The sequence below is a fragment of the Drosophila guanche genome, unplaced genomic scaffold (assembly GCF_900245975.1).
Source record: "Drosophila guanche unplaced genomic scaffold, DGUA_6, whole genome shotgun sequence".
In the NCBI taxonomy this organism is placed as follows: domain Eukaryota; kingdom Metazoa; phylum Arthropoda; class Insecta; order Diptera; family Drosophilidae; genus Drosophila; species Drosophila guanche.
The window spans coordinates 1,333,313-1,359,448 of NW_022995748.1; the positions used below are offsets into that span (position 1 = coordinate 1,333,313).

The window sequence follows — 26,136 nt, forward strand, 5'->3', positions numbered from 1 at the left end:
GTCTGGGCCGAGACGAGAGCGTATCTGTTGCGCTGTTGCCCCCGGAATCTAGACAGTGTGGCCAATTTAGTCTGCTTTGGCAAATCAATTAAATTCAATTAATTCCCCAACACTCTTAATGGAACGTAATGAAAAGGGTGACATGGCTACACTGTATCTCTATCTATATCTGTGGCTGTACGAATCGAAACGCCAACGGATACATGACGTTCCGGACACCAATGCCAGGCCCAAGCCCAAGCCTGATCGGACTAGTGACTGGTGACTGGAGCCGAGTTGGGTTTGATTGCATGACTGAAACGATTTGACATTCACACTGCTCACAAAAAGTGCACAAAAGAAATATGTTAAAGATAAATATAGAAGAGAGAGATTATCAGGGAAATATCAACAATTTCTAAATCTGCTTTTGAGAAATCGTATTGTACTTTCAATGTATGGTGTCCCTGTCATAGTCGTGCTCCCAATTCGTTCTTTCAGTGCATAGCACATTTCTTTTCGCTTTCATATTGCTTCCCACAATTTCCCAAAGCTGGGGATTCGCATTTGTTAATTGTAAAGAATATATCGTGGTCTCTCGGTCTCCCGATTCCCCGAGTTTTGATTCAACATCACATTGCAAAAATGTTTCTCACGCTTCGGAGTTTGACATTTTCGAACTTTTGCATGATTTCAAAAACTTAATTGTTTTTAACTGTTTTATTTGTCTTTTTCACTTTCATTTGATGGAGCACTGAAAGGAGAAAGAAGTAGGAAATTGGGAGCAAAAGTCGTAAGTGTAATTGCAGTAGTTCATGGAAATGGAAATGGGACCACAGCTACAGAGGAGCTGTAAAGGGGAGAAATAAGCTTCTACATGAACTTAATTACTTGGACTTCATGGGGTATAGATCATTGATAGCTTTAATAATAAATATCTAAGGTTTAATTAGCAGAAGCAAAGTTGAAGAAGCAAGAACTAAGTGTTATTTTGGGTTTACTCACAACAAAAGTGGAAATAGAAAATCTTTGTCAGATTATCCTTTTGCATCTATGAGAAATTGTTTTGTAATTGTATCCCTTTCTCCTCTATTCTTCTATTTTATATTTTCTATTTTTGTGCTCTCAATTTACTCTAACAATGTGCCCGAAAACAACAATTTAAACCGTTTAATGCCAAAACAAAATCTGATAATCTGAAAATTGCCCACAACATGAGAGAACCGAACGCCTACTCGAAGCGCACAAAAGGGTTGCCCAACCCAACCCCAAACATTATTCAAAGCTTTGAAACAATTTGCCAAAATCATGAATAAATTTTGCGGTTAAATTGTTGCATAAATACGAGAGTATTGGATCTGAACAGAGCAGAGCAGTGCGGAACAGAAGGCGCACGTGGCACAGGGGGGAACATACGGTAGCCCTATAATTATGGGATAATGTCGGAGTTCGATCCGGTGATGGGGTTTGGGTGGGAGTCATGGGAGACTGGGATCAAAGGGTACAAGTCTCGGCAACATTTGGCAACCTACGACAAGGCAACAAGGCAAGGCAACAAAAGGAACAATCAGCGCCGCAAGGCGTCATTTCCTGGCCCTTATCCAGCAACCCAAATCCCTCATTCTGCCTACTGTTTTCCGCTCCCGTTTTGGGTTCCGTTTCTCCTGTGCCGCACACCCTTTTTGTAATCGCTTTGCTCACGCCTCAGTTCACATGTGACAATATAATAACAACATCACATCTCTGGGGTTGTGGGCCAAGAGAGGACACAGACAGTCAGCAAAGCCACCCAGAGGCTAATGGAAATCGAACAGACTTACGCAAATGCAACAAATTGAGCAGCGAACCTCAAAACTGGGTTAATCGGAGAGGGGTAATTATTTTAATTACAGCCAAAACGCTTTGCTTATGCAAAAATGTCACCTAATAATACCCTTTGGCCACAGCTCGCTCGCTGACAGACAGAGAAACATTCGTTTATTCACTCGTTCATTCATTTATTCATCCATTCAGCTGCGGCGATTAGCCCGCATCTTCGCGGCGCTTGTACGTTTAGCAACAGTTTTTCCACAAGCTAAAGTAATTAAGTAAATTACTAAGGCCACGCGGAGTAACACAAACGAACTGCAGGACCATGGAACCATGGAATAGTGGCTCTGAGCTGGAGGTGGTGGCGTGAATCTAGAACTTGCTCTCTACTGCTGTGCTTGAACGATAGTTGTACCAAATTATATATTATTTTAGTATATGTCCCTATACCCGAACTTCCAATAATTTGTGGAACATAGAACACAATGTTTAAGCATGCCAACAATTATGACAGTATTGAATTCTGGTGATAGAATAATATTTTGTAGCTATGCTTTGATACAATTAATTCCCAAATTTGATCGTTGTTTGTCGTTTTCTTCCAGTTAAAGGAAGCTGAAAGTTTCTTTGTTGATAGCATCGGATAAGGTTCAACAAGATCACAGACCTTTACCTCCCATTCTCCATTCTCACATAAATATCTACCATAAAAATAAGCCATGCAAATAATTTAGTCACAGCGCCTAAAAAGCGATTGTATTTATTACTCTACCGAGCATACCAGCCACAACTGACGCTTCCATCTCTAACTTAGTATAAAATACAAAAATACAATAACTCCTTCATTTGTCAGCTGAGCTCTGAGCTCTCTCTATCTGCATCGGGGAAATTCCCCAAAGAAATCAAGCTAAAAACTATTCACAGGTCAGACTAAGAAGGCGCACCCCCACACCACATCTATCAACTCCTACTAGTCCAAGGGTGTTTTATGTGTTGTTGGCTTGTGGTTTGTGGTACTCTCTATTTGCATATTATGTCATCAGCAGTCCATCAGTTGTGTTGTCTTCAGGGACCGAGCGACCGTCAGCTGGTACGCTCCGTGCGGGAGGGTAAATGGCAATGGCAATGGGTGGGTTGATAGCACCTAGCCTTAGCCCCTTGTAGAGTGTAAAGTTCAGAGATTATCATGTGAATTTCCCCAATTGGGCCAAAGAGTGCATAACTAGTCATTAGAGTCAACTTTTGTTGGCATAATTAAAACCGAAAGACAACACCGAACACGCTCGAAAGTCGTAAAGTTAATAACAAGTTGTGGAACCATTTATTAAACGTAACGAGGTTAGTAATGCTGTCAGGGAGGTCCTTTTCTAGTAACAGAAGATTAAAGTGAGTTCAAAAGTCATTCATTATTGGCTTAAGTAAATGAAGAGAGAGGGAGCAAGGCATTCTTCCAGTTCTAAAGTAAATCTTGAACAGAACTTCGAATCAGTAGATGATTCCTCAAGGGTGCTGCTCTCCACCTCTCCACCAGCTTGATTTGTTTCAATTGTAGCAAAATCGTGTGTAAAGAGCCCGTCGAAGAGAAATCTCCATTCGGAACACGCAACTTCAAAGAGGAAAAGCCACCGATTCCGATTCGTGATCATCATTTTATGACGGTTGCGTGACTGTTGGCCATCTGGCATGGTGATCCCAGATAGTAGAACCCCATGGACATATGGACATCGATGACACTGCAATCCCGATCGAGACCGCTTGGTACCCCATCGACATGATGGGGGCTGATGTTGCTTGATGTTGACCAATTAATTGTCATTAAGCGTATTTGAAGATTTTTAATTAAAGCAAAATCTTCAGCTTAATTTAAATTGATCGCCCCAGTCGCTGCCGAAATGTTTTCTCAATGACATTGCGGCCGACGCGGCGTTCGACGTTGCGGATTGTTCTGTTTGTGGGGGCGTATGCAGGAGGAGGGCATGGAGCGGGACAGGACGGGTGTGATTCCTCACTCTACTCTATATTGAACTTACCGGAGATCAAAAGTGGTTATCAGACAGTTAATGGTGCACTTTAGAGGGTAGCAATTCTAGCATTTTTATTGGAAACTATTAACGAATATTTTTACTCGAAAGATTTGCGCCTTTCCGTATGGTAAAAACTTTATAACTTATATTAGTTTATACTTTCATACTTACATACAAACATACATATGTATGTCTTTTAAACGATCTTCGGACCCTATGTAAGTGTACATTAAATTCCAAAATATATCATAATCTATAAATAATCGTAAGCGTAAGGAATATATTTTATAACTTATTTTAAATAATTATATCTCTCTTCTGAACGATCATTTGAACCTTTTATGCATATTTATCTAGATGTGAGTACTTAAATTCAAAATAAATCAAGACATATTAGTTGACAGGAACTCAGTTTCAGTTATGATCTAAAATAGTTTTCGGTGTATCAAACATTTAACTATCATCCACCATCTTTCTTAAAACCTTTCCATCTATGTACATATATATCTGTGTATATTTTGGCACGAACTGCGATCTTTATGAACCTGTGTCTTGTATCAATCAGAAATCCTTGTTCACATCCAAAAATGTTGTTTTCTGCAGCCTAAGCGTGGCTTAAGAATGGTATCTTCCAGTCGTTTACTTATGTGAATATGAACTACTTTTTATTTATAAATACTTCCCAAGAAGTGCCCCCATTTAATCATAATTCCCATTGAGCAGGCGAATTGAATTGTTTCGGTGGCTCCTTTAGAAATCAGCAGCCACAGTTTTGACACAAGAGGCGGTGCCACAATGCCACAAGATACGTCTACGAGGCGGTTACTCTTCAAAAAATGAATTTCAATTCCATTTTCGGGTAGAGGCATTTGCCACTTGCCTGCGACTTAATTTCTTTTCGGCAATTTAGTGGATAATTTTTATGTGCGCCTTTTTGATTGGCGGCCCATTTCATGTTCAATGCGCACTGACGGCTTTACGATCTCCGATATTACGAGTCCCGTCCGTACGCCTATCCCATTCATTATTATTTTCAGTGTTCTTATTTTGTATTTTTCATATTGTTCCCTCTGTGGTTCGGTTCGGTTCGGTTCGGTTAATTTAGTGCGCAATTAGGAAGCACTAAGGTCTTTTGTGTTCCATGCCGCGCTCTGAACTTTGGCCCCCCCAGACCAGTCCATTGAGTGTGCCTCGGTACTCGGCTCCCACAGTCCCATTCAGCTGTTCAGATATGATGATAAAAAGTAGCAAAACACACACAGGCTGACCAGCTTTCGACTTACGAAGGGAAGGTGTTAAGCTATAGTGATAACAGAGTTGCGATTACAAGCGATTGATTGCCACCAATAGACCCGAACAGAGTCCATTCCCATTCAATCCAAGGCGACGGCAATCACCTGACTCTCTCTCTCTCTCTCTCTCTCTCTCTCCGACTGCAGAAATACTTCTGCCGTTTTTCTGTTTTTAGGGTTTTTTGCTTTATTTTGGGTACCTTTATCGTAGCGCAGTTCTTTTATCATCGACTGCTGGGCGGTTGCCGGTTGCTGGTTGTTGAGGTGGCATGTGGACATAAAATCATAAATATAAAAATCATTTAACAAATCGTTTTGTGGCCATCGAGAGAGCACATTTCATTATTGATAATTGCCCAATGAAATTAATATTTGAAATGTTTGTACTTACTCCAAGGCGATTTGCTACCAACGAAAATTATTATGTGAAAATGGGAAGCTCCACGGAGCAATCTTCCGCTCGCTTGCAAAGAGCTTTCCCTTTCTAATTCTTATTTTTTTTGCATATGTTGACTCAACTTATGTTTGAGTTTACGATTTTTTCCAAGTAATTATTCATGCCAACCGCAACAACAGCTCAATTCCAAAAGGAAACCCAAGACAAACAAACAAACAAAACACACAAAAAACAAGGAAGGACTCGAGTGTCCAAGTCCCTGAATTATGTTTGCATAAAGTGTGACGGTCGAGTGGGCAGCACTTAAGGCCGTCTGCCCTGTCCCTGTCCCTGTCCCTGTCCGGATGTGTCTATGAGCCATTACTTAATTATCATAACAACAACCTGGCCACGGCGTTTTGGCCAAATACGAGTGCGCGTACGAAAAGGGTTTAGAGGCCACTCCCCAGAATGGATGGCTGGATGGATGATGGGTTTGCCGCCGATGGAACACACGCCGCTAATAAAATAATAAATATCCTGGAGGGTTGCCTCCTGCTACATACGAAAATTGTCGAAACGAAAACAATTTCATCAACGTAATATGGCATGGAGGGGCATAAAGCACGAAAGAGTTGAGTTCTGCAGAGAGAGAGAGAGAGAGAGGGAGAGACAGTCGGTAAATTGCCATATTTTATGCTCCACTCCGCCACGTCTTTGTCAATTGAAATGCAATTTTCATAAAACACAAACACACACTCATACGTGTATGAATGTATCTGTATCTACGAGCATGTGTCGTCGTCTGCCACACGTATCCATGCGGTTAAAAAGTATCAGCCATGCCATGCAGCTTCTCCTGCTCTCTAATCGATGGCAAAAAGTCACCTCTCCGCGTGGGGCACACGAATACTCGAACGAATACGAGTATTGGTTTTGCTATCCCCATTCTGCTAGAGTCTCTCGGTCTGCTTGCCCTTCCCTGGCTGCCTCTTCCATGTTTATACATAGTCGTCCCCAGTGGAGCACTTGCAAAATGTGACCAAAGCACGTCCTGCAAAAACTCTAATGACAGGCAAATAAATTTCCAAGAAAATATATTTCGAAAAATTGATCTGACGTGTCACGCGAGTGCCGAGTGTCGAGTGCCGAGTGCTGCAGAAAAAAAGCATCCCAGTTAAACAGGTACAAGAATGTGGTAAGAGAAATGTTTTTAGATATTTTTACTTTCATTTTTAGGTATACAATTTTGAGATAAAATAAATCGAGTTTGCTTGCAGTCTATGAATATTGTTATAAGCATTTCCCAGTGTTTAATTTCCCAACTTGTATTTTGATCAAACAAATGTTAGCTACATTCGTTTTGTTCATCCTCAAAGGAGCTGTGCATCTCCCCCTACCATCCCGCTTAATACTCAATTCAAAGTCCTTCGAAATGTCTCGACCTCATCGCATTTGCCTGTGGAGAGCCCTGAGCCCCATTCAGCAATAAGCGTTTTTATTACCCATCCAGATCCAGTGGAATATTTTATTATTCTACGAGACCGACCGCAGTTGAGTGTGAATGTCAGGCTGGGAAACAGGCTAAAAAGATACCAGGATACAATGATACAAGCTGTTCCCTGGGGTATTCGAGTGTGCGACATAATGAATTACCTTTATTGACAACTTAATGTTTATAGGTGTGCTCCTGTGTGCGGCGGATACCCGTGCCCCATGCCATCAATTTAAGCGTAGTTAATGGGCAGGTGGATAGGCTGTTGATGATGATACTGTGGGCGGTGCCTGTCCCCAAGCAATTCCCCATCGAAAGCCGAAGACGATGCATTTTTTAGGATAATTTAGTGGCAGGAAGCAGCATCACGAAACACGATGCTCAACATTTCGCCTTCAATTGAAATCAACTGCAAACAGCGATATCCTTATCCTGCAGATGAATTATTAATGGGAAAAGAGCCAGCGCCAGCGATGGCAATCAATTGGCGTTGACATCGCGGTCGCTCCTGGCACGCGATGTCCTCAAGCAGATGATTATATTCTAATACTGACAGCCACCCTCTCCTTTACTCACTCTCTCACTCTCCGAACGGCTTGATTAATCGAAAATGAGTTTCTAATTAGCAGCTAAGTGCTTTTAATTGACGTCATGTTGTGAAAATCATTTACTTTTCCTCCTTTTTTTGCTCTCTCCCTCTCTTGGGGAAATTTCCGCCATCTTCTGCCACAGGTTTAAGTTAAATTTTGTGTGGCAAAGAAAATTACAAAAGCATAGCCGTGGGCCATTCCATTTAGTCGAGAAGTAAAGTTTATTTTTATCAAAGTTCACATCAAAGACGCTGCTCGAGAGTGGCTCTTAAGTGGGTGTGGCCTTTGCCACGTCTTTGAAGGCGGAGTCTACCTATTGCGAGTAGATATGGATTGTGGATTGTGGCTCAGATAGACCGCTGGTTGAAGTTTCTTCTGCATTCGCTGCACATACTTTGTGCCGCTGATGGCGTTTCAATAAGTCTCGTAACTCTAGTTAGACAAAACTCTGACAATGGCTCTTCATCGGCTTGTGGCATTAATTTAATTAAACCCTTTTTTGGTCTTGCGTGTTCAACGGTTACGCTTCGTGATTCCTGTGCTACTTGTGGTTCCAGCGCCTGTTTGTGCAGCCTGGACATAACATTTTGCATATTTTCCATACTCCAAAAACGCACCGCGGGAGCTCCTGCTGCTACTTGTGGGTGTGCCTCTTGGGCGCGGTCGCATGTTCAGCCACGGTTTTGTCTACGTCTACGCTGGCAAATGCGCTAAATCACGTTCCGTCAACAAATATTGAGGTATTCTGCTTTAAGCTCCACGCACAAATTAGCATGTCCACCAATAATTGTCCCTTCGTGGAGATGACCCGCTGAGATAACCATCCATAGTTGTTACTGATTTTCGCCTTCACTTTTTTTTTTAGTTTCTAGTTTTTTTTACTCAGCTGGGAATTTGATTTGGCCATTAGAATTTTATTGGAAAATCGCGTGCTGCTAATGGGGATTTTTCTTTGCCTCTTGTGCCGCTTGATAGTTGTCCTTTAAGCTGGAGCCGCCTTTGGAGTCGCTTTTCAAGACTCTTTGTCTCAAGATTTTAATTGAATTAATTTGTACAGGTAAAACAGCTGGAAAGGGACTTCAATAAAACAAAAATTATTCCAACAAAATGCAAATATAAATGGGCTAAAAAAGAATTATATTTAATTATCGCAGTCGTGGCCCTGCCAGACTCTCAGATATTTTCAGACTGGCACGGCAAAGGAGGCAACTTTTGGCTCCATTTGCCTGCTCCATTTTGAATAAATTTGCATTTCACTTGAGCAACAAGAAGCAACAATAATAAAAGGCAATTGAAAACTTTTGCATAAGTCTCGCAGCCCGCTAAGTGAGTTAAAACGGAAACGGAAGTTGCTTAACGTCTTTCAGGATGGGATGCAGATGCGGATGGGGCTGCAGATCCCCGGAGAAGTCATTCCGTGGAGCTAACAGACAGTGCCCAAAATTGAAGTTTAATTTGTTTTTACAAGCACAATTATGGCCAAAAGATGACTCTCTAATGGGGCGGAAGATTCTTCATTCTCCATTCTCCATTTTTTATACACGAAAAGTTTTCGAAGCCAAGCAACCCATAACTGCGGCAGTTAATCTTTCATTTAACTAGATGTATTTCGTATTTTAACAGCTGCTCTGTGTTGTATCCTTTCATAAGAAATACTTACCATGCTCTCCTCCATTAAATGTAGATTATTCGCCATTTAGCCGCTAAATAATCAAACAATCCAAAAGCCTTCCCTTCTCTTTCCCTTGCCTTTGGGATTATCCGCCTCCTTTTCATTTCCTGCTGTTTTGAATTACTTTGGACCTTTGCTTTTGTTGAAGCAGCCTTCTACCCTGCCTGTCTGTTTGTTTGTTTATTTGTTTGCCACGCGACAACCAACCACGAAACGCCATGCAGATGATGATGATGAGGATGCATACACCTTGCGGCTAACAAGTGCATCCCATCCCATCCCCTGCCGCCGCCACTCAACCCATTTCAAAACAGTCAGAATACAATCTAGCTCCCAGTTCAACAAATGGCCACCGTTTCCATTCCCATTCCCATTGTCAAACGGCTTTTTCAGCCATTCAGACAATCAAGAAACGTTTGTTGTGGATACTCTTATACTCTGCACCCAAGAAAGGGTTACAGAGTGAATGGCAGAGGCATGGAAATGTCAGGAACTATCTCGACACGTTCCCTAATAACATTAGATACTACACACCAAATCTTTGGCTCGCTTTCTCCGAGAACTGCAGGAAGGTTCATACTTATATTAAGTAAGTTTTTATCAGTCAGAAAAAGATGTCAAAGGTGAATCTTGTTTCAATATAAATGAATCAGAAATTACCTCAATCTATAGGGAGATATACGTTTGATTAGGGAATTAAAAACAGATTAAGGTTTGTACAGAATAATGTATTTTTTCGCAATTAATTGTGATTTTCTATTCCGTTTCTTGATCATTTGCAGTAGGGGAAATGTTTAGATCAGTGTGTTTGGGTGTTTGTCAAGGGGAAAGTCATGCCTACAATCTAAAATCTTCGATCAAATATAATTTCAAGAGCATCTAAACTTCGGCATCTCAACAACAGCCTTTTTCGGTTGCATTTCATTTGGTTTTGTATATACGAATTTTCGATTTTAAATGAAAGCGCTACAAGGACAGCCGCGAATAAATGAATGAATGAATGTCGTTGGCGAATGCAAGTCACGGCTAACAATGGAGCCAGGAAGGGGCCAACTGCTGCTCCAACTGCCAAATGGAGACCCAACCATGCTCAGGGAATGCGCAGGTGTTTTGGCTGGGAAAACAGCCGAGAAAAACCTGCGAAACCGAAACGAATGCTAAACGATTTTCGAATGAATTCAAATTCGCGATTGTGTTGTTGTTGGTATTTGGGGTTGGGTTTGTGGTTGGGTGTTTGGTGTTACATGAAGAAATATCCACTGAGTGCCACGTGTGTGTGTAAACAATTTTTGGCGGATTAAATGAGTCCCAAATGAGACGTTTTTATACCGCAACGAAACAGTTTATGCAGCATCATAAAGTCCACTGCGGACTTAACAGCATTATACTCGTATTTAGGGGCATGCAGCTCGGCACTCTTTATATTTAATCTGTTCTAAAATAATGTGTGTGGGGTGGGGGACGCTGTCCTGAATTCTCCCCCCTGCATTTCAAGCAAAAAGAAAAAAAGATTCCACTCTAAATTCAATCCCATGCAACCCCCAAAGCATTAGAATGATGTCTGAAAATTAAGTTATTTCTTTTCAATATTGAATTTAATCTCCCAACGACATGAGACGGTGGCGACTACGTGCACGGAATAGAGACGAGTATCCTGCCACAAATGGAGGACCAAGCTCAAGTGTCGGCTGATGCTGTTGCGGGGAGCATTAAAAGTGTCGCTTGTATTTAAATATCCAATTGTCTCACGGACAAGGATGTGAAACATTTAAAAATGCGTTCCCTTCCCCTGATACATCCCTCACTTACATACATATATGCCAAAGCATTGGCATCCGTAGCTAAATTCAGTTATCCCCAAATGCCAAATGCCAGACGCCAATTGGTTGTTGCCTTCTTAGTAAATGACACTCAATGGGCTTTGAATTTAAACAAAAAATCCCCCAACCGAACAGAAAGGAATCCAAGGTGTAGTATGGCATGGACGTGTTTTCACTTCCGAATTTTTATCCCATTGAGGGTGGATTTGGTTTCAGTTCCCTCCTCGCACACCCACATCCAGAAGGGAAATATTCACATTCCTTTTGGCTGCATTTGTTGTTTGTTGTGCTGTGGAAATTTATTCAAATTGAGACATTAGACAAATTAAATTTACACCTATTTCACTTGATTGTTATCGCCTGTATATCCATTTAATTATGACATTATTTCAAAAAAGGTTTCCTCTACGCGGAACATTTGCATTTTGTTGTACAAATAAACATTTATTGTTATTCGTGTGAGTTGGACATGGCCATGAAAATGAATAATGCAAACAGAGGCTTCAAAAATGCATATTGTCAGCACTGCAGAAGTGTCTTCTGTTAGCCTTTTGCTCAAGATTTAATTGTTTTTAATAGCAAAAGCTTCATAAAAGAAGAATTAACAGATGAAACGATGAAAGATCCCAGAAGTATGCTTTGCTTTGGCATACTCCATTTTGTTAACTTTCTCAAATCAAAATATAAAAGTGTATCTGTTAAATTGTATATATATTTTGGTTAAAAAATCCACCAAATCTTTAGTAAAAATTGCAAGGGGGACACTGCCATGGACGATATACGCACATTGAAGTACGAAATCAAATGGGATGAGTATGGGGGAATGCCCATAACTGACATTAACTTTAAGCAAGTTGCTCCCCAGTACATAAAACTGACAGTTAAGTCGAGTTAAAACATTCTTTCATCCAGGCACTATGATCTGGTGATTGAGTTTATGTGGGAGAACTCCTTTCTGAAGAACTTGGTCTACGAGGGTCTGGGCCTGTTCGAGGTGGAGGATATGAAGCAGATTTACTCGAATTATGTGCGGCATATACTGCAGAACGAGTGCTCGGTGATGATGCTCAGTGAGGATGAGACGGAGGTCAAGGCTGTGGGGCTGCTAGAATGGATGACAGAGAAGTGGCATTCCTGGTGAGTGAGGGAGAAGACACAATTCACAATCTCCAACTGAAACTGATCATCTGCAGGGTTTTCCTGCCCTCGTCCATACCGAAGTGCCTGTTCAAGCAGCTAATCATGATGAAGATGGAGCTGGTGGAAGCCACCAAGCAGAATCTCGGTGTGCCCATCTTCGATGCATTGTTTGTGCATGAGATCGGCTTCCCCGAAGAACTCTCTTTCAACAGGGACTTCCTCATGGCCATGTTCGACACCTTTGGGGCAGTGGCCCAACACATGCACATGCCCCGCGTGTGCTTCATAGCTCTGAGCACCATCGATCAGGCGGCGGCCAATTTTGTCGAGTACGATGAGATTGGACGCACCATTTACTCCATCTACAAGGTGGGCAGCCAGCGACCCTTTGATATCCTGCGCGAACTGGACGAGATGTACGCTCTGATCTTTGAGCTGCCCGTCAGTCAGTTGGTTCACTACATGGACATGCCCGGGTTCGAGGAGTTCCACGAGGCTCTGGCTGCCAAAATAGCCAAGGAGGCCGCTGAAAAGAAGCATGAAGATGGGGATTTCTGAGGGGTTTTCTAAGGGGTTTCTGTGTTCTCTTCTAATAAATGTGCAGCATATTCTTGGGCTGTGTTTCCTGTCAGAGTCTTTCGAGTGTTTCGAGTGTTTGATGTTACCAGGCAGACAGCGATAAGCTTATCGTCAAAACGATGCATATTCGCTGATTGTTTACACCTTTCTGAGAGGAGTATATATTTATCAACAACTCAAAGCTTTGAAATGTTCTTGGCAGCCAGCAGGAGATCGAGTACATCATCGGCACAGCCCCAGCACAGGGTTACCCCACTGCCGCCGTGTCCATAATTGTGGATGAGCAGCTTCTGGCCACGACGCTCGGCCTCCAGGCGGAGTTTGCCACGTCCTGGCCGCAGGCCAACCCAATCGAACAGAGTCTTGGTGTGGCACAGGCCCGGCACAAACCGCTGACAGCCATCCACAATGAGCCGCTTGTCCTCCTCGCAGACATTTATGTTGTAGTCACGCTCCTGGTGGGTGCCGCCCAGCACAACACTCTCGGTGCTTAAAAGTGTTTTAAAAGAAAGCTGTTAGCTAAAAGATAAATATAAGTGAATGATAATACTTGGGTATTATGTAGTAGCCATCATCGCTCTCATCCAGTATGGCCGTGAACATCCAATTGGCCTTTACTCGAGAGACTTGACCACGCACCGCATACATCTGATCATCGTTCAGCAGTTCGCGGGAGCCGAGACCCGAACAATTGACAATCACATCGTAGGGGGATTTAGTGATAAATCTCTCCAGATCTGTGACCTTTTGCTGCACAACAACACCTCCATTACGAGCGAAACGCTTCATGAGATACGGCAGCAGTTTGATGGGCTCTGAGGTGTATGTGACAAAGGATAAACCAGAACTAAAGCGGAAACGAAAGACATCAGCAATTATCATTATATTTATCCAAATCCGTACGTAAACTTCACCGATCTTCCTTGATTGTAGACTGCCAGCTGTTCTGCTGTGAGATCCACAGCTCCGTAGACAATGTCACGCCAGAAATCCTCCACGGTATTCACTGTGGAAGTGCTCAGACGGATGCAGGGCAGAAGACACACACCTGCCTCGCCGGCATCCTCGCTTAGCCAGATCTGCTCAAGAAATGTATGCATACTCTTCGACCATTTTCTGTTCAACGTAAAAATAACAAAAATAAAGTTTTAGTTGTGTTATATTTGGAGTATATCATGGAGATATCCTACAAGACTTTCGATTGTTCTGTGCCGCCCAGCAGATAGGGACCCCAGAGGCCCGCCGAGCCATCTCCTGTGGTGTTTGGCGAGTACTGCTCCGAGATAATTGTTACCCGGGTTTCAGGAAAACCTGGATTACCTTCCCTCTGGTAGTGCTCCAAGATCTTTATGGCACTGGCCACACCATTGACACCAGCACCGATTACAGCGACGTTTGGCATTCCGCGGCGTTCGTTCTGATCGAATGTTCAAAGCAAACTAAAAAGCTTTCTGCTTATCAGGCATCAGAGAGCACAAAAGACTCAAGTGATGATGATAAGAGAGAGAGGGAGAGAGCTTTGCTTTGCTTTGGTTCCCTTTCTTACCGATTGCGATTGATTAACTATGAGCCCACGCCCTGAAAAAAGTAAAGAAAATATAGAATAAGAATTTGATGCAATAAAGAGGCTACTTTTGGTCTGATTGGCGGAGGAGGAGGACAATCAACAATCAAGGATCAAGTAGAGATGCGACCAACAACAAATGGAGAACGAGAGAAGCCCAAATATGAACCACAATCTAATGGAGTTAATTGCTCAAAACGAGAGCACAAGTCTATTGGGCTGAAGCAGAGTAAAGAATTTTAATTCTGGTTCACATTTTGTCCCAAATCTAGTAATCCATGCCGGAACAAAAGCAAAAATACAAAAATGGTGTAGCTGTGGAGCTCCCAATATTTCTCATTCGATTTCTGACTCTCGAACCAAACGTTTCGGCCGGCTTCAAAATTTTTTTTAACAAAATTCTAAATTAAATTTTTTTCGGAAAAAACCAACCAAAAATTGTAAGCTTAAAAAAATTGTGATTTTAAAATTTTAAACGGTTTTACTAATAACTTTTTTTCTTTTTTCGTTTTTGTTTGTAATTATGCAGCGCTCTAAAGATAATCATGTGCGAACCGTGCGGACCATTCGCGGTAAGTGAGCTCAGCTGCAATTGTCTTCGATCCGTACCCCGTATACTGTGTCGCGTACCCCCATTCGGTATCCCATACGCAACTGCATCCATCAGTGCTCGCCCAAATGCTACAATGCCGCTCAACTGGAGGCGATGCCCCAGTGTCCGCCACGCATACCGGCGCCATGCCCGGGCTGCATCACGGTCCAGCAACCACCGCGGATGATCTGCAAGAAGCATGTTGTGTTCACCGAGAAGATTGTGCCCGAACCAATGGTGGTGAATCGATGTCGCCAGATAACCATACCCAAGGTGGTGGATGTTACTCGGGTCATCCAGGTGCCGAAGCTCGTGTGGGTGTCGCAGATGGTGCGTGAGCCGCGTGTCATCTACTATCCATCGATGGTACCTGATCCGTATGTGGTGTGCTATCCGAAGCGGATCTGCGAGCCGCGCGAAGTTTGCCAGTCGATACTCTGCCAGCCTAAGCCGCAGATGATAGATGTACCGCCGCCGCAAGAGTTCTGCTGCTATCCCAATGGACCCCTTAACTATGTACCGCAGCCACCATGCCCGTGTGCACCCTGTGGACCGTGTGCACCCTGTGGGCCATGCGGCCCATGTGGACTGCCACCTGGCGGGCGCTGCTAGTACTATTATTAGTGGATTCCCTATCCATAGCCCAGACCGAAACCCAAACCCAACCCAAACTCCGACGATCAAGACAATTGCAGCTGCATCCTGCATCCTCGCGCCTGGTACTCATTGGCATCCTTTTTCATTGCAGCCCCGTGGCTGCCGCAGCCGTGAACTGCGTTGTGGCATCATGTACACAACCTGCGATTGTGTGAAGCGCAATGGGCTCCAGGATAAGTGTCCGCGGTCGGCATGCCAGGGACGGCCGGCGTGCCTGTGCTTCCCGTACCCGGGCTGCGGACCATCGGCCTTCCCCCTGCGCTACGCAAACATGACCATGGGAGTGAACAATAAGCGGATGCGTTGTCAAGCAACTGGAGCTGCCGGTGGCGGTGGAGGCGGTGCTTGCGGTGGTCGCGCTGCCGGCGGATGCTGTGGAGGTCCATGTAATCCATGTGGAGGCGGTCCATGCTGTGGTCCATGTAATTCAACTGCGTGCTGTGGCCCGCACAGTCCACCATGCGGAGCTCCCTCGCCCATTCCATGCTCTCCGGCGCCGGGCTGCTGCTGTCCACCATTGCCCGAGGGTGGCATACCCGATCCGCGGGTCTGGAACTATTGTAACACACCCCCAACCTATCCATGTAAGTTCTCGTCCGTCTTGGCCCTGCTCCACTTCCTCCCGTGCTTCGTGTTCAACCCCTTCGCGTTGCGTTTCGTGTTGTCCCGTCCGTCCGTCCGTCCGTCCGTCCGTGTGTCTGTACATCATATGGGGCAGCGTAGTGGCGCGATGTCTGGATACTGAGCGTGCCACAGCACCACAGCCTTGAATCCTGACAGGTCAGCGGTGTAACATCCGATGTATCCAAAAGCTCCCTGCTGTGCCCGCTATCTCGTAAGAAAGGACAACATGCCTTGTGTGTGGTGTGCGCCCTGTAAGGCTCACTGCTACAACACGCCGCCGAAATGCTGCTGCTAGGTGTGACCAGCATCCTCCATTCGGTTCGCACTTGATCCAAGCCCCTCCGTTAAGTCCCTTCGCGCGTAAGTAGCTGTTGTAGCTGTCGCATTCATCTGTGCTTATTCTCCACTTCCCACAGGTGGCTTCTAGGATCGGACCAGCACTAGCCCTCGTCTGGGAGTGCCTGGGAGTGAGCACGAGCCACACACCCTTCGGTAAAAAAAAACCCGTCCCAGGTCCTAAACCATTCCAAGCTTTGATCAAACAAAAAAAAGAGTTTGTGATTCCAATGGACATGTTGACGAAGTATTTGTTGAGCGCATTTTTGGTGGTAACTAAATTGAAAGCAAGTTGAATCCGCAAGGAACCCAGTGGCACCACTCGTCGGAGCTCCATCAAAGAAACAAGAACGTTGAAATCGGCGAGCGGAGAACACTGCTCGGGCTTTGTGGATAAAGGGAAGATGCTCCCAACTCAGCATCTTTCACTACTTTGGCCCGAATGTTTCTCAATTTTGACATAAAAATATAATCGAAATTCTTGGTACTAAAAAAAAACATCCATATGTCGAGTTTGGGCACTTTTTTGGCAATAAATTCACTAACAATTTATCCCATTTGTTTATTTACTTTATACAAAGTCGAGAACAGAACCGACGGAGTACAGCAAAGTACGTATCCGGGTGAAAGTCAATACAAAACCGTTTGGAGCGCTTAAATAACAGTGAATAGTCGGATTCATTCTTGTGTCTTACAGCAGCTGTCTGGCGTATAATCTAATCTCATCTAATCTAATCTTAAATCTAAAGTATATATTGTATGGTTGGTGACAGAACGTAGCTGCTGTTTACTTTTTCACAGTATCAAAAGCTGTCCGCTATGAAAGTACGCGTGATATTCAAAGGTTTTAAGTTGGCGTAACTTATCAGATTTGGTGTACTTTAAATAGCCGTAATCTTTATATAATATATATCTTGAAAGGGCTATTTTTAATGTTCGTTATAAATTCAACTGAACAGACTAGATGCCCAGGCTGTATAGAAAATTATCTCGACATCCCACGTAGACTCGCCGGAGGCTCTCTATACAGCAGGAAGTGGAAAATATTTGCCCAGGCAGCTTGGTGGACCATCGAATCTGGCCATTGTGAAAATTCATTAAAATTACACGACCGTCGGTGGAACAGCTCCAAACCAGATAACCGAGAAGCTGGATGATGAGTAGTGTGGGCGTTGCATATACAGGAGCTCCCGTATCGACCTTCCAATTGAGTTCGAAGGTAACCGGTTTTCGCCCAGATCCTGTGTTGCATCGCAGGCAATACACATGATGATTCATGCAGCCAAAGATCACAAACGAATAGCCCATCTGTGTGGGTGGCTTCTTGACAACCAACGACGAGAAGACGTTTCCCTCTGCAGTGTATGTAGCCATCTGTGTGTGTAGGGAACGCAATGAGTACGGATATAGAGTGATGGATATTAAATCGATTCCCAACTTACAATCATTCCATTGCCTACATGGCAGGCAAGGATGCGTCCAGCCACTTCGGCACACAGGAAATGGTTTGGCTTCGAGTCCAACAGGACAGGTGTGGCGAATAATGGGCCCCTGCACTTGTTCAACCATTCCAAGGATCCATCCGTGAGTGCGACTCGCGCATAGTCACCATTCAGATTGCAGATGATCAGCGACTGTTCATTGGGCAACTCCAGGGGACTCGCGAATATTGGCTTTTCGCCAATCCTCAAGCACCAGAGCACTTCCTGCCGCTCGGCGGACAGGCAAAACACATTGTAATCCTCGGCATAGCTGCATACCACAATTCGCGAACCGTCGGCTGTCAGAAAAGGCTGCGCCTTGATCATTCCGCCAATCTCCACGCGCCACACAATATCTCCAGTGAGCGGATTGAAGCCGTAGAGACAACCATCATAGCAGCCCACCATGGCCAGCTGCTCACTGAGGAATGTCACTTTGCACTCAATCCGGTCCGGCAGTTGCAGGCTGCTCTGCTCTATGCCTGTTTGAGGATCCAAAGTGCGCAGTATATGGGAATGTGAGCCCACGCAGACGTAGCGTCCCTCGTACTGCGTAACGGGCGAATCGATGCACTTCCCGAAGTTGACCTTCCAATAAATCTGGAACCTGATCTCCGGCTGCTCGAAGCGGGTAATGGTCAGACCACAGGTGCCGCTGCTTCCACTTGCCCCGGTTGCCGTCTTGTTTGCCTGCGGCTCTATCGGCTTCAGTTTGGTATTATTTGCCACAAGCTTTGCCGTGTCGAGGAAACGTAGAACTGTGCGCAGAGGAACATTCTCGTCGAGGAGCATCTCGAACACGTGTCGCTGCTCATCATCGATGCACATTTGCAGGCCAATCTCCCGACAAATTGTGATGGCATGAAATGAGGTGCCACCCGCCTGGCGAAAGCTCAGCTCATAGCCACATGGTTGGCTGCACTCCAGCCGTGCCTTCTTGGTCGCTTTCTCACTCGATACGTCCACACATTCCAGTCTGTCTTGCAGGAAACTCTTTAATATTTCCTGTGCAGGCTGAGCCAGCGGCATGCACTCCTTGAGCAGCAGTTCCTTGTCCAGTTTGCCATGAACATTGCAGGGGAAGTGCTGTAGATAGATAAATCTGTCTGGTTGCTCCGCATTCAATAACTTGGAAAGTATATCGAAAGTCTGGGCACGCTGCTGTACCTTTGTCTTAATCTCCAACGTACGTATGCAGCATATGAGCTTCTGAAGTTGCTCGAGCCACAGGCAAATAGCCAGCTCTCCGCTGGGCAGACATTTTTCAATCTTACGAGTGATTAAGCCTGGATTTTGGTATAAGAGGATTTTGTTTAGCTGAAGCTGTTGGTCGAATGTTCCTTAACTTACCCAAACTAATGCGATTACCAGCACGCTTCACCACATCATTGGCACGCTCGCCGTAGCATATTGATTCATCCTCCAAGCGGATAACCAAATCACCAGTGGATCGAAAGCAAATTTCAGAGTCATCTTTTACACCCTCTACGTCATCGATTTCTGGAATATAGCAACGTCGAATGGCGCTTCCTATGAAGAGTTCTCCGTGCTGCATATTCCGATCGCTCTGGTATTGCACCCGAAACACCGTCACATCATCGATGGGAGTCCCGAGTGGCATTTGCATTTGCAGGGAATGTATAATGTGCATTAGACTCCAACACGAGACTTCTGTGATGCCGTATATGTTGCAAATGTGTTTCTGCAGTAGGACACTCGGATCCATCCACGTGATCAGCTCTGCACTGGAGGGAAACTGTTCACCACCAAGAAGAAGCACTCTGCAGGAGATGCAAGGGATTAAACAAATGCATGAATGGACAATTAAACACTTACCTTAAGGTACTGGAATTGGTAAGGATGCGTTCACGTATTGCAGTCGCTCCGAATTGCCTGAACAGCGATGGAGTCATCTGCAGTATGGTAATGCCCGGCGCGGACATACTCCTGGGGAAGAGCGCATTTAGAACCTTCGATGGCGCTTCCCTCATCGTCTGGTGGCTGATCAGCAAGGAGGCTCCTGTTTGCAGTGCCAGAAAGAGCTCCACAACAAAGGGATCGAAGGTGGAGGGTGTGCCCAAGTAGATTATGTCGGCCATGGAGACGTTCAGCTTCTGGCTAACATTTCATGAGTATCACTGGACACAGACTGGAGTCCACGCACCTACCTGAGTGCCAATACATTTGGGGCAATACATTCATAGGGTACGTAAATAAGCTTGGGAGTTCCTGTCGTCCCAGTTGTCGTGATTGTGTAGCACATGTTGGCCGGCAGAGGCTTCTTCGCTTGTGCTGGAGGATCGTCTGGAGTGTGTTTAACCTTGAACAGCTTGTATTCCTCGTTGTAGACCAAAAATATGTCGATACGCTCAAAGTATATAACACCTACGGACATGTGCCCGCAGACCACCAGATAATCCACACCAGCGGCGCACATTTGGCCATGCAGAGCCTTTGACATCAGCATTTTGTCCGTGGCAAAGAAGTGGCATTTGTGATTGAGGATCCTGCAATTGAAAGCGCTTAGTTTATGCATATTGTTAGGGCACACAACTTGACTTACGCCAGTATCAAAAGGCACGAAGATGGCATATTTTGGGCAATGCGAAAGCCAATCCCTATTCCATTCGGCACCTTATTGCGTCGCAGCCACGCCAGCAGCCTCTCGACGAGGCACATAGCCTTGTGATAGCTTAGCGGAAAGTCTTTGAGCTCCAGGCGCTTTATAAAAAAAGGCACACTGCCAAATGCTCGCAGCCGGCTGATGTCATAGAGCTTCTTGGCCTCTTCCACGCAAGTTTTCCCTATGTCCATATCCGGCTCAGTCTTGATCTCTAACTCTGGAACGCACTTTTCCGATCCTGAAGCATTTTCAGTGTCCTGTTGCGCCCCATCTTCATCCAATTCAGTTTTTATTTTAATTGTTTCCACATTTGCCTCCATATTTCACCGGCTGCATTGTAAAACTATCGAAAGCTTGCCATCGATGCACTCCCACGGTTGTATGAGCAAAGCTATCGATATGTGGCGGATTTGTATAATTTGATTCTATTTAACAATCCAAGCATTTGAATAAATTGATTCAAATAAATGCCTTGAAGTATGTACATACAGTTGAACCTATTCAACTTTAAAGAGTTCAAAGTGTGCTTTATATATTACGTTGTTACAGCTGTTACGCTGCCGTTCCCACCTTGGATCTCTCCTCACCCTACCCCGGACATTCTATTTTCGTTTCGACCACACCATGTGTATTTTGTTTTATATAAACTTAAAGATATAACCATTTACGTGATTTATTATGGTGTTGTGTTTTACTGTTATACAATTAATAATCAAAATTTCTTTAAATTGTGGTTGTTTCACTTTATTTAAAACGCTGCCAGCGGCCGCAGCGACGTCGATGTTGTAGGGAGTTGTTGCTAAGTTGGGTAGACAATCGCTGTGTTCATTTTCTCCTCATTCTCTCTCAGCCTGCCGCACGCTGTTTTTGTTGTTGTTGCTGTGGGGGGGATGGTGGTTGTGGTAGCATCAACAGCTTACAATTTGTCGAGGTACTGGGAAAGATCGGGAAGACCCTCCTTGAGACCCTTGCGCTTGCGGGTATCCTGGACAATCTGGTAGGGTTTGCTGGCTGGCTCGCACGGGTCACCGGGCAGCACCTGCCAATGGTCGAACACGCACTGGGGGAAGGCCTGTCCTCCGGTGTTGGAGCGCAGATCGGCGGTGAAGCCAAACGACTCGTTGACGGGCAGATAAGCCTTTACAACGAACATGGGGGTGCCGACCACCTGGTTCTCCTCGAACACATGGCCACGACGTCTGTTCAGCACACCGTAGATGCCGCCGACGGCGACCTCTGGGCACTGAATCTCGCAAAGATACACGGGCTCCATCAGACGGGGACCGGCAGTGATGGCAGCGGCATACAGGCAACGACGGGTGGTTGGAATGATCTGGCCACCACCGCGATGGATGGCGTCAGCGTGCAGGGTCACATCATAGATGTTGAAGCGGACACCGCGCATGTTCTCGTCAGCCATGATACCCTCCTTCGAGGCCCACTGGAAGCCAGCGACCACAGAATCCTTGATTTCATTGAGGTACTGCACGGACTTGGTGCAGTCCAGAACGAAGTTGGGGCCAGTGCCGTCGGGACCGAAGCACCAGATCTTACGGGCCTCAGTGATATCGTAGTCGTACTTCTCGGCCAGATAACGGGCACGAGCCTTGAAGTCGTCCTTGGAGCTCACTTCACCGTTGTCAATGTCCTCGGGCAAACCGTCGGGCATGGGCAGGGCCTTCATCAGCAGACGGTTGTGCTTGTTGGGCGACTTGGACAGACACATCTGGTCGGACTCGTCATTGACAGTCTCGCGGTAAGACACAACGGGGTCGGACTTCTTCAGGGGGATGCAAGCGTGATCCTCCTCCAGATCCTTAAGGCAAATCTCCAAATGCAGCTCACCGGCACCGGCAATGATGTGCTCGCCAGACTCCTCAATGATGCACTGCACCATAGGATCGGACTTGGCCAGACGCTTCAGACCCTCCACCAGTTTGGGCAGATCAGCGGGGTTCTTGGGCTCAACAGCCACACGCACGACAGGCGACACGGAGAACTTCATGACCTGTGCAAGAAGAAAATCGAAAGGGATTAGCAAAGACGTTCAATCATCGCGTCTGTGTGTGTGGGTGTGTGTACCTTCATGTTGTGGGCATCCTTGAAGGTGGTGATGGTACCGGTCTTGACCAGGAACTGATCGACACCGACCAGACCGCAGATGTTGCCAGAGGGCACATCCTCGATGGCCTCAACATAACGACCCATCATCAGGATGGTGCGCTGGATGGCCTTCTCGTACAGATCCTCCTTCTTGCCGGGGGTGTAGTTGGGGCCCATGATGCGGCACTTCTGGCCGGTGGCGACCTTGCCGGAGAACACACGTCCGAAGGCGTAGAAACGTCCCTTATCAGAGGTCGGCACCATCTTGGAGATGTACATCATGAGTGGACCATCGGGATCGCAGTTCTTCACGGCAACGGCGGCCTCATCGTCGAGGGGACCCTCGTACAGCATCTCCATACGGTACTTCTGGGCCACCACGGGCGAGGGCAAGTGGATGGCAATCATCTGAAGCAGAGCCTCACCGGCTGGCAGCCAGGTGCGCATCACAGTCTTCAGCAGAACCTTGCCGTCCTTGTCCTTATCCTCGTGCTTCAGGGTCACACCGATCTTCTCGAGCAGCGTGCCGATCTCCTCCTTCTTGTAGTTCATGATGGCATCGAACACCTTGTAGATGGGGTCCAGGATGTACATGCAGAAGGAGCGCTTGTTGTCGGCCTCCTTTTGCTTCTGCCATTTCTTGGTCTTGGCGTTGAAGAAGTTCTCGCCCCACAGACTGTCGAATAGATATTGTTTTCGATTAGCAATATTAAATCAAACTTTTCTCCCAGCCACACAAAATGCGGATTTGGGGGAGGAATGAATGTGGGGTCGCTGCCTTAGCATGCCTCGTTCGGACATTGAGAAAGCGGTCCCGAGTCAGCGTTTAAACAGCTTCCCAAGTAATTTTCTCTACTTCTATGTTTGTAGCACTTGTAGCGCAATCAGCACGCGCGACTCTAAAGAAGATGACCCCTTACGGAGCCACTTCCAAGATGCCGCACGCTCAGCGTCACACGTTTTGTGCTAGAAGCGTTTTATAAGGTAGGTGAAATGGATGACTCACCGGTTCATTAGCTTGACAACATCGATCTTGAACTTCTCGGAGTACATCTCGGAGAACTGCTTGAGGGTGAAGGCCCAGCCGTGGAGACCGGAACCGAAACCGACGGATCCCTTTGAGGGGTCCACGCGCACCTCACCCATTGGGCCACCATCGTCGTTGTAGGTGGCAATGATGACGTTCACGTTCTCAACGATACGCTGGAAGGTCTGGTAGAGCTCCTCAGCATCCAGCTGCAGCTCCAGCAGAGCACGGTCCATCTTGTTCATGAACAGAATGGGCTTAATACGCTCGGCGATGGCCTGACGGAGCACAGTCTCGGTCTGCACGCACACACCGGAGACGCAATCGACGACGACCAAGGCACCATCGGTGACACGGAGAGCAGCAGTGACCTCAGAGGAGAAATCAACGTGACCGGGTGAATCGATCAGGTTGATCAAGAAACCCTTGCACTCCTTCTCACGCTGATCGGGCTGGGTGATGAAGACCAGATCCTTCTCCTCAACCTCGAAGTACATGGAGATGGCACTGCAAATATATCAAATGGTTAGTCTGCAAAAACAGCTGGCTTTGCTCTGTCCACGCTTACGTCGACTTGATGGTGATGCAACGCTCCTGCTCATCCTTGCGGGTGTCGGTGAAACGGGTCTCACCGGCCTTGGCACCAGCAATGATACCAGCCTTGGACACGAGCGAATCGGTCAAGGTGGATTTACCATGATCAACGTGGGCAATCACGGACATGTTGCGGATGTTACGCTTCTTGTCCATGAGGCCACGGATTTCGTCGACGGTGAAGTTGACCTAAAAACAGACATTTGTGTTGGAAAAGGGGGAAGAGAGAAACAGAGAGGTGAGGGGAGTTTCGACTGCATATGTATTTATTAACAAGAAAGAACGTTGTGACATGCTCTGGTACGCGTCACATCGTTTATACCCGGTACTCAGTCATTTTTTTTCGAATTTTACATTTTAAATTGTTTCCACGTCTGCCATCTGTTACATATTACCATTTTCTACGGAACTGTGTTTTTGGTTTCCTCGTATCTTTAAAATGTGGATGTGGCAGATTTTCGTCTTCTGTGGGGGCAGAGGAGGGCGTGGCTTAATTTTGAAACAAACTTGGTTCAATGTGATATCACATGGCAATGAGAGACAAGGCTACATTGACACAGCCATTGATGCTGCTCAAGAATATACCTACTTTATGGGGTCGGAAAAGTTTTCTTCTGTCGTATTATTCTCCCACAAATACAATAAACCCCATAACTCTACCAGTACCGGGTATAAAAATGGCGTCCGCAGTAGAGCAAAAACTTAAAACACACGCACACACACACATGTATGCAGAATCCGCAATCATGTCATGGACTTTGAGGTTAGATAAAAACAGAAACCACTTGCGTCGACTATTAACAGAAATAACATCACTCACACATAGCTAAGTACATATCTATATGCATTGGCTATATAATTAGAAGAGGTATTTCATTCTTCTTTGCAAAGATATTTCACAACTTTCACACACTCACACATATGCATTCCCTATTTCGTTTGATTTTTCAATAGCAAACTGCATACGTCATTCCTTGCTGTCCACTTGCGCTATTTCTTTGTCTTGCATTTCACCAGACACTCACACACACATACACATGCACATAGCCATAGGACCAGGTAGCTGGTTGTCACGTCTGCACTTTTCGAAGGCCATTCTCCGCACTTTCTCCGCCATCACATCAAAAATATCCCCTGGCAACATGCATACACATTATCTAGCGCCATTCTCCGCAATCCTTATCCATTATTTCCACCTACCATTTTGGATGTTTAGAGATTTTCTCGTGGACCAACTTTAAAAACACTACACGCCTCAAACGGCGTATCGACAGGAAAGAACGGTGTGCAGTAGGGTTGTCAAAAATATATCAACATATCGATATTTTTTCAAAATAAAAATATATTTATATCGCGATATTTTGTTAGACAAAATATCAATATATTGATATGTTTTTGCGATATTTTTTGATTTTGTACGCTTGTTCACATTTAAAGGCTGGTATCCCCCACCACAAAAACAATAAATTTCTGCCAAATTTCATATAAAAAAACAAATGTTTGGTCCCACTTTTTGTTTCTTGAGTATCAGCAACGTTGACAAAAGCCACAGATTCTTATCGATATATACATTGCATTTGTTGCGCGGGAAGCATTGAACAACTTGCAGCATTAATTTTAGCTCGATTTCAAAGTTTAAATAAAAGTGAAAATATGGAAATAAATAGGCCGAGATAGTAGGTTGTATAAGTAAAATGAATTTGTATCATTAAGATATTGAAAGTACGTACAATGCATACTCACAGAAGGTTGTTGCTAT

The 26,136-nt window shown here is 45.2% G+C and overlaps 6 protein-coding genes across 9 annotated transcripts; 3 read left to right on the forward strand and 3 right to left on the reverse strand.

The window, feature by feature from the left end:
* The first annotated feature begins 11,749 nt into the window (after positions 1-11,749).
* LOC117584763 lies at positions 11,750-12,755 on the forward strand. The gene is made up of 3 exons (XM_034273865.1): positions 11,750-11,906; positions 11,970-12,194; positions 12,251-12,755. Exons 1-3 carry the CDS (start codon positions 11,827-11,829, stop codon positions 12,753-12,755), a joined length of 810 nt encoding a protein of 269 aa, XP_034129756.1. The 5' UTR covers positions 11,750-11,826.
* Positions 12,756-12,907: 152 nt separating this feature from the next.
* LOC117584762 (D-aspartate oxidase) lies at positions 12,908-14,219 on the reverse strand. The gene is made up of 4 exons (XM_034273864.1): positions 13,967-14,219; positions 13,680-13,892; positions 13,327-13,623; positions 12,908-13,265 (listed from the first exon to the last, which is right to left on the reverse strand). The coding sequence occupies exons 1-4, from the start codon at positions 14,176-14,178 to the stop codon at positions 12,953-12,955; spliced, it is 1,035 nt and encodes a 344-aa protein (XP_034129755.1). The 5' UTR covers positions 14,179-14,219; the 3' UTR covers positions 12,908-12,952.
* Positions 14,220-14,290: 71 nt separating this feature from the next.
* LOC117584760 (beta-alanine-activating enzyme) lies at positions 14,291-20,889 on the reverse strand. 3 transcript variants are annotated; one of them, XR_004573870.1, is made up of 7 exons: positions 20,594-20,889; positions 20,199-20,537; positions 19,867-20,148; positions 19,381-19,811; positions 17,992-19,316; positions 17,120-17,923; positions 14,291-14,354 (listed from the first exon to the last, which is right to left on the reverse strand). XR_004573870.1 is itself a non-coding variant. In XM_034273862.1 (6 exons), exons 1-6 carry the CDS (start codon positions 20,842-20,844, stop codon positions 17,510-17,512), a joined length of 3,042 nt encoding a protein of 1,013 aa, XP_034129753.1. In that variant the 5' UTR covers positions 20,845-20,889; the 3' UTR covers positions 17,058-17,509. The 3 variants fall into 3 exon arrangements, 1 of the variants encoding a protein (XP_034129753.1); XR_004573871.1 differs by lacking the exon at positions 20,594-20,889 and having other exon boundaries at positions 19,867-20,144; positions 20,199-20,377; XM_034273862.1 differs by lacking the exon at positions 14,291-14,354 and having other exon boundaries at positions 17,058-17,923.
* On the forward strand, positions 14,762-17,101 carry LOC117584764 (keratin-associated protein 5-3). Of its 2 annotated transcripts, XR_004573872.1 has the most exons (5): positions 14,762-14,780; positions 14,870-14,912; positions 15,681-16,011; positions 16,402-16,573; positions 16,630-17,101. XR_004573872.1 is itself a non-coding variant. In XM_034273866.1 (3 exons), exons 1-3 carry the CDS (start codon positions 14,886-14,888, stop codon positions 16,638-16,640), a joined length of 531 nt encoding a protein of 176 aa, XP_034129757.1. In that variant the 5' UTR covers positions 14,870-14,885; the 3' UTR covers positions 16,641-17,097. The 2 variants fall into 2 exon arrangements, 1 of the variants encoding a protein (XP_034129757.1); XM_034273866.1 differs by lacking the exons at positions 14,762-14,780; positions 16,402-16,573 and having other exon boundaries at positions 15,681-16,173; positions 16,630-17,097.
* On the forward strand, positions 14,921-15,666 carry LOC117584698 (DBF4-type zinc finger-containing protein 2 homolog; the record flags this gene model as incomplete). The annotated part of the gene is made up of 1 exon (XM_034273732.1): positions 14,921-15,666. A coding segment is annotated over one exon (624 nt), but the record flags the coding sequence as incomplete, so codon positions are not given.
* Positions 20,890-21,308: 419 nt separating the features above from the next.
* Positions 21,309-25,686, reverse strand: LOC117584761 (elongation factor 2). The gene is made up of 5 exons (XM_034273863.1): positions 25,578-25,686; positions 24,352-24,566; positions 23,763-24,290; positions 22,736-23,432; positions 21,309-22,661 (listed from the first exon to the last, which is right to left on the reverse strand). Exons 1-5 carry the CDS (start codon positions 25,578-25,580, stop codon positions 21,570-21,572), a joined length of 2,535 nt encoding a protein of 844 aa, XP_034129754.1. The 5' UTR covers positions 25,581-25,686; the 3' UTR covers positions 21,309-21,569.
* Between the last annotated feature and the right edge of the window lie 450 nt (positions 25,687-26,136).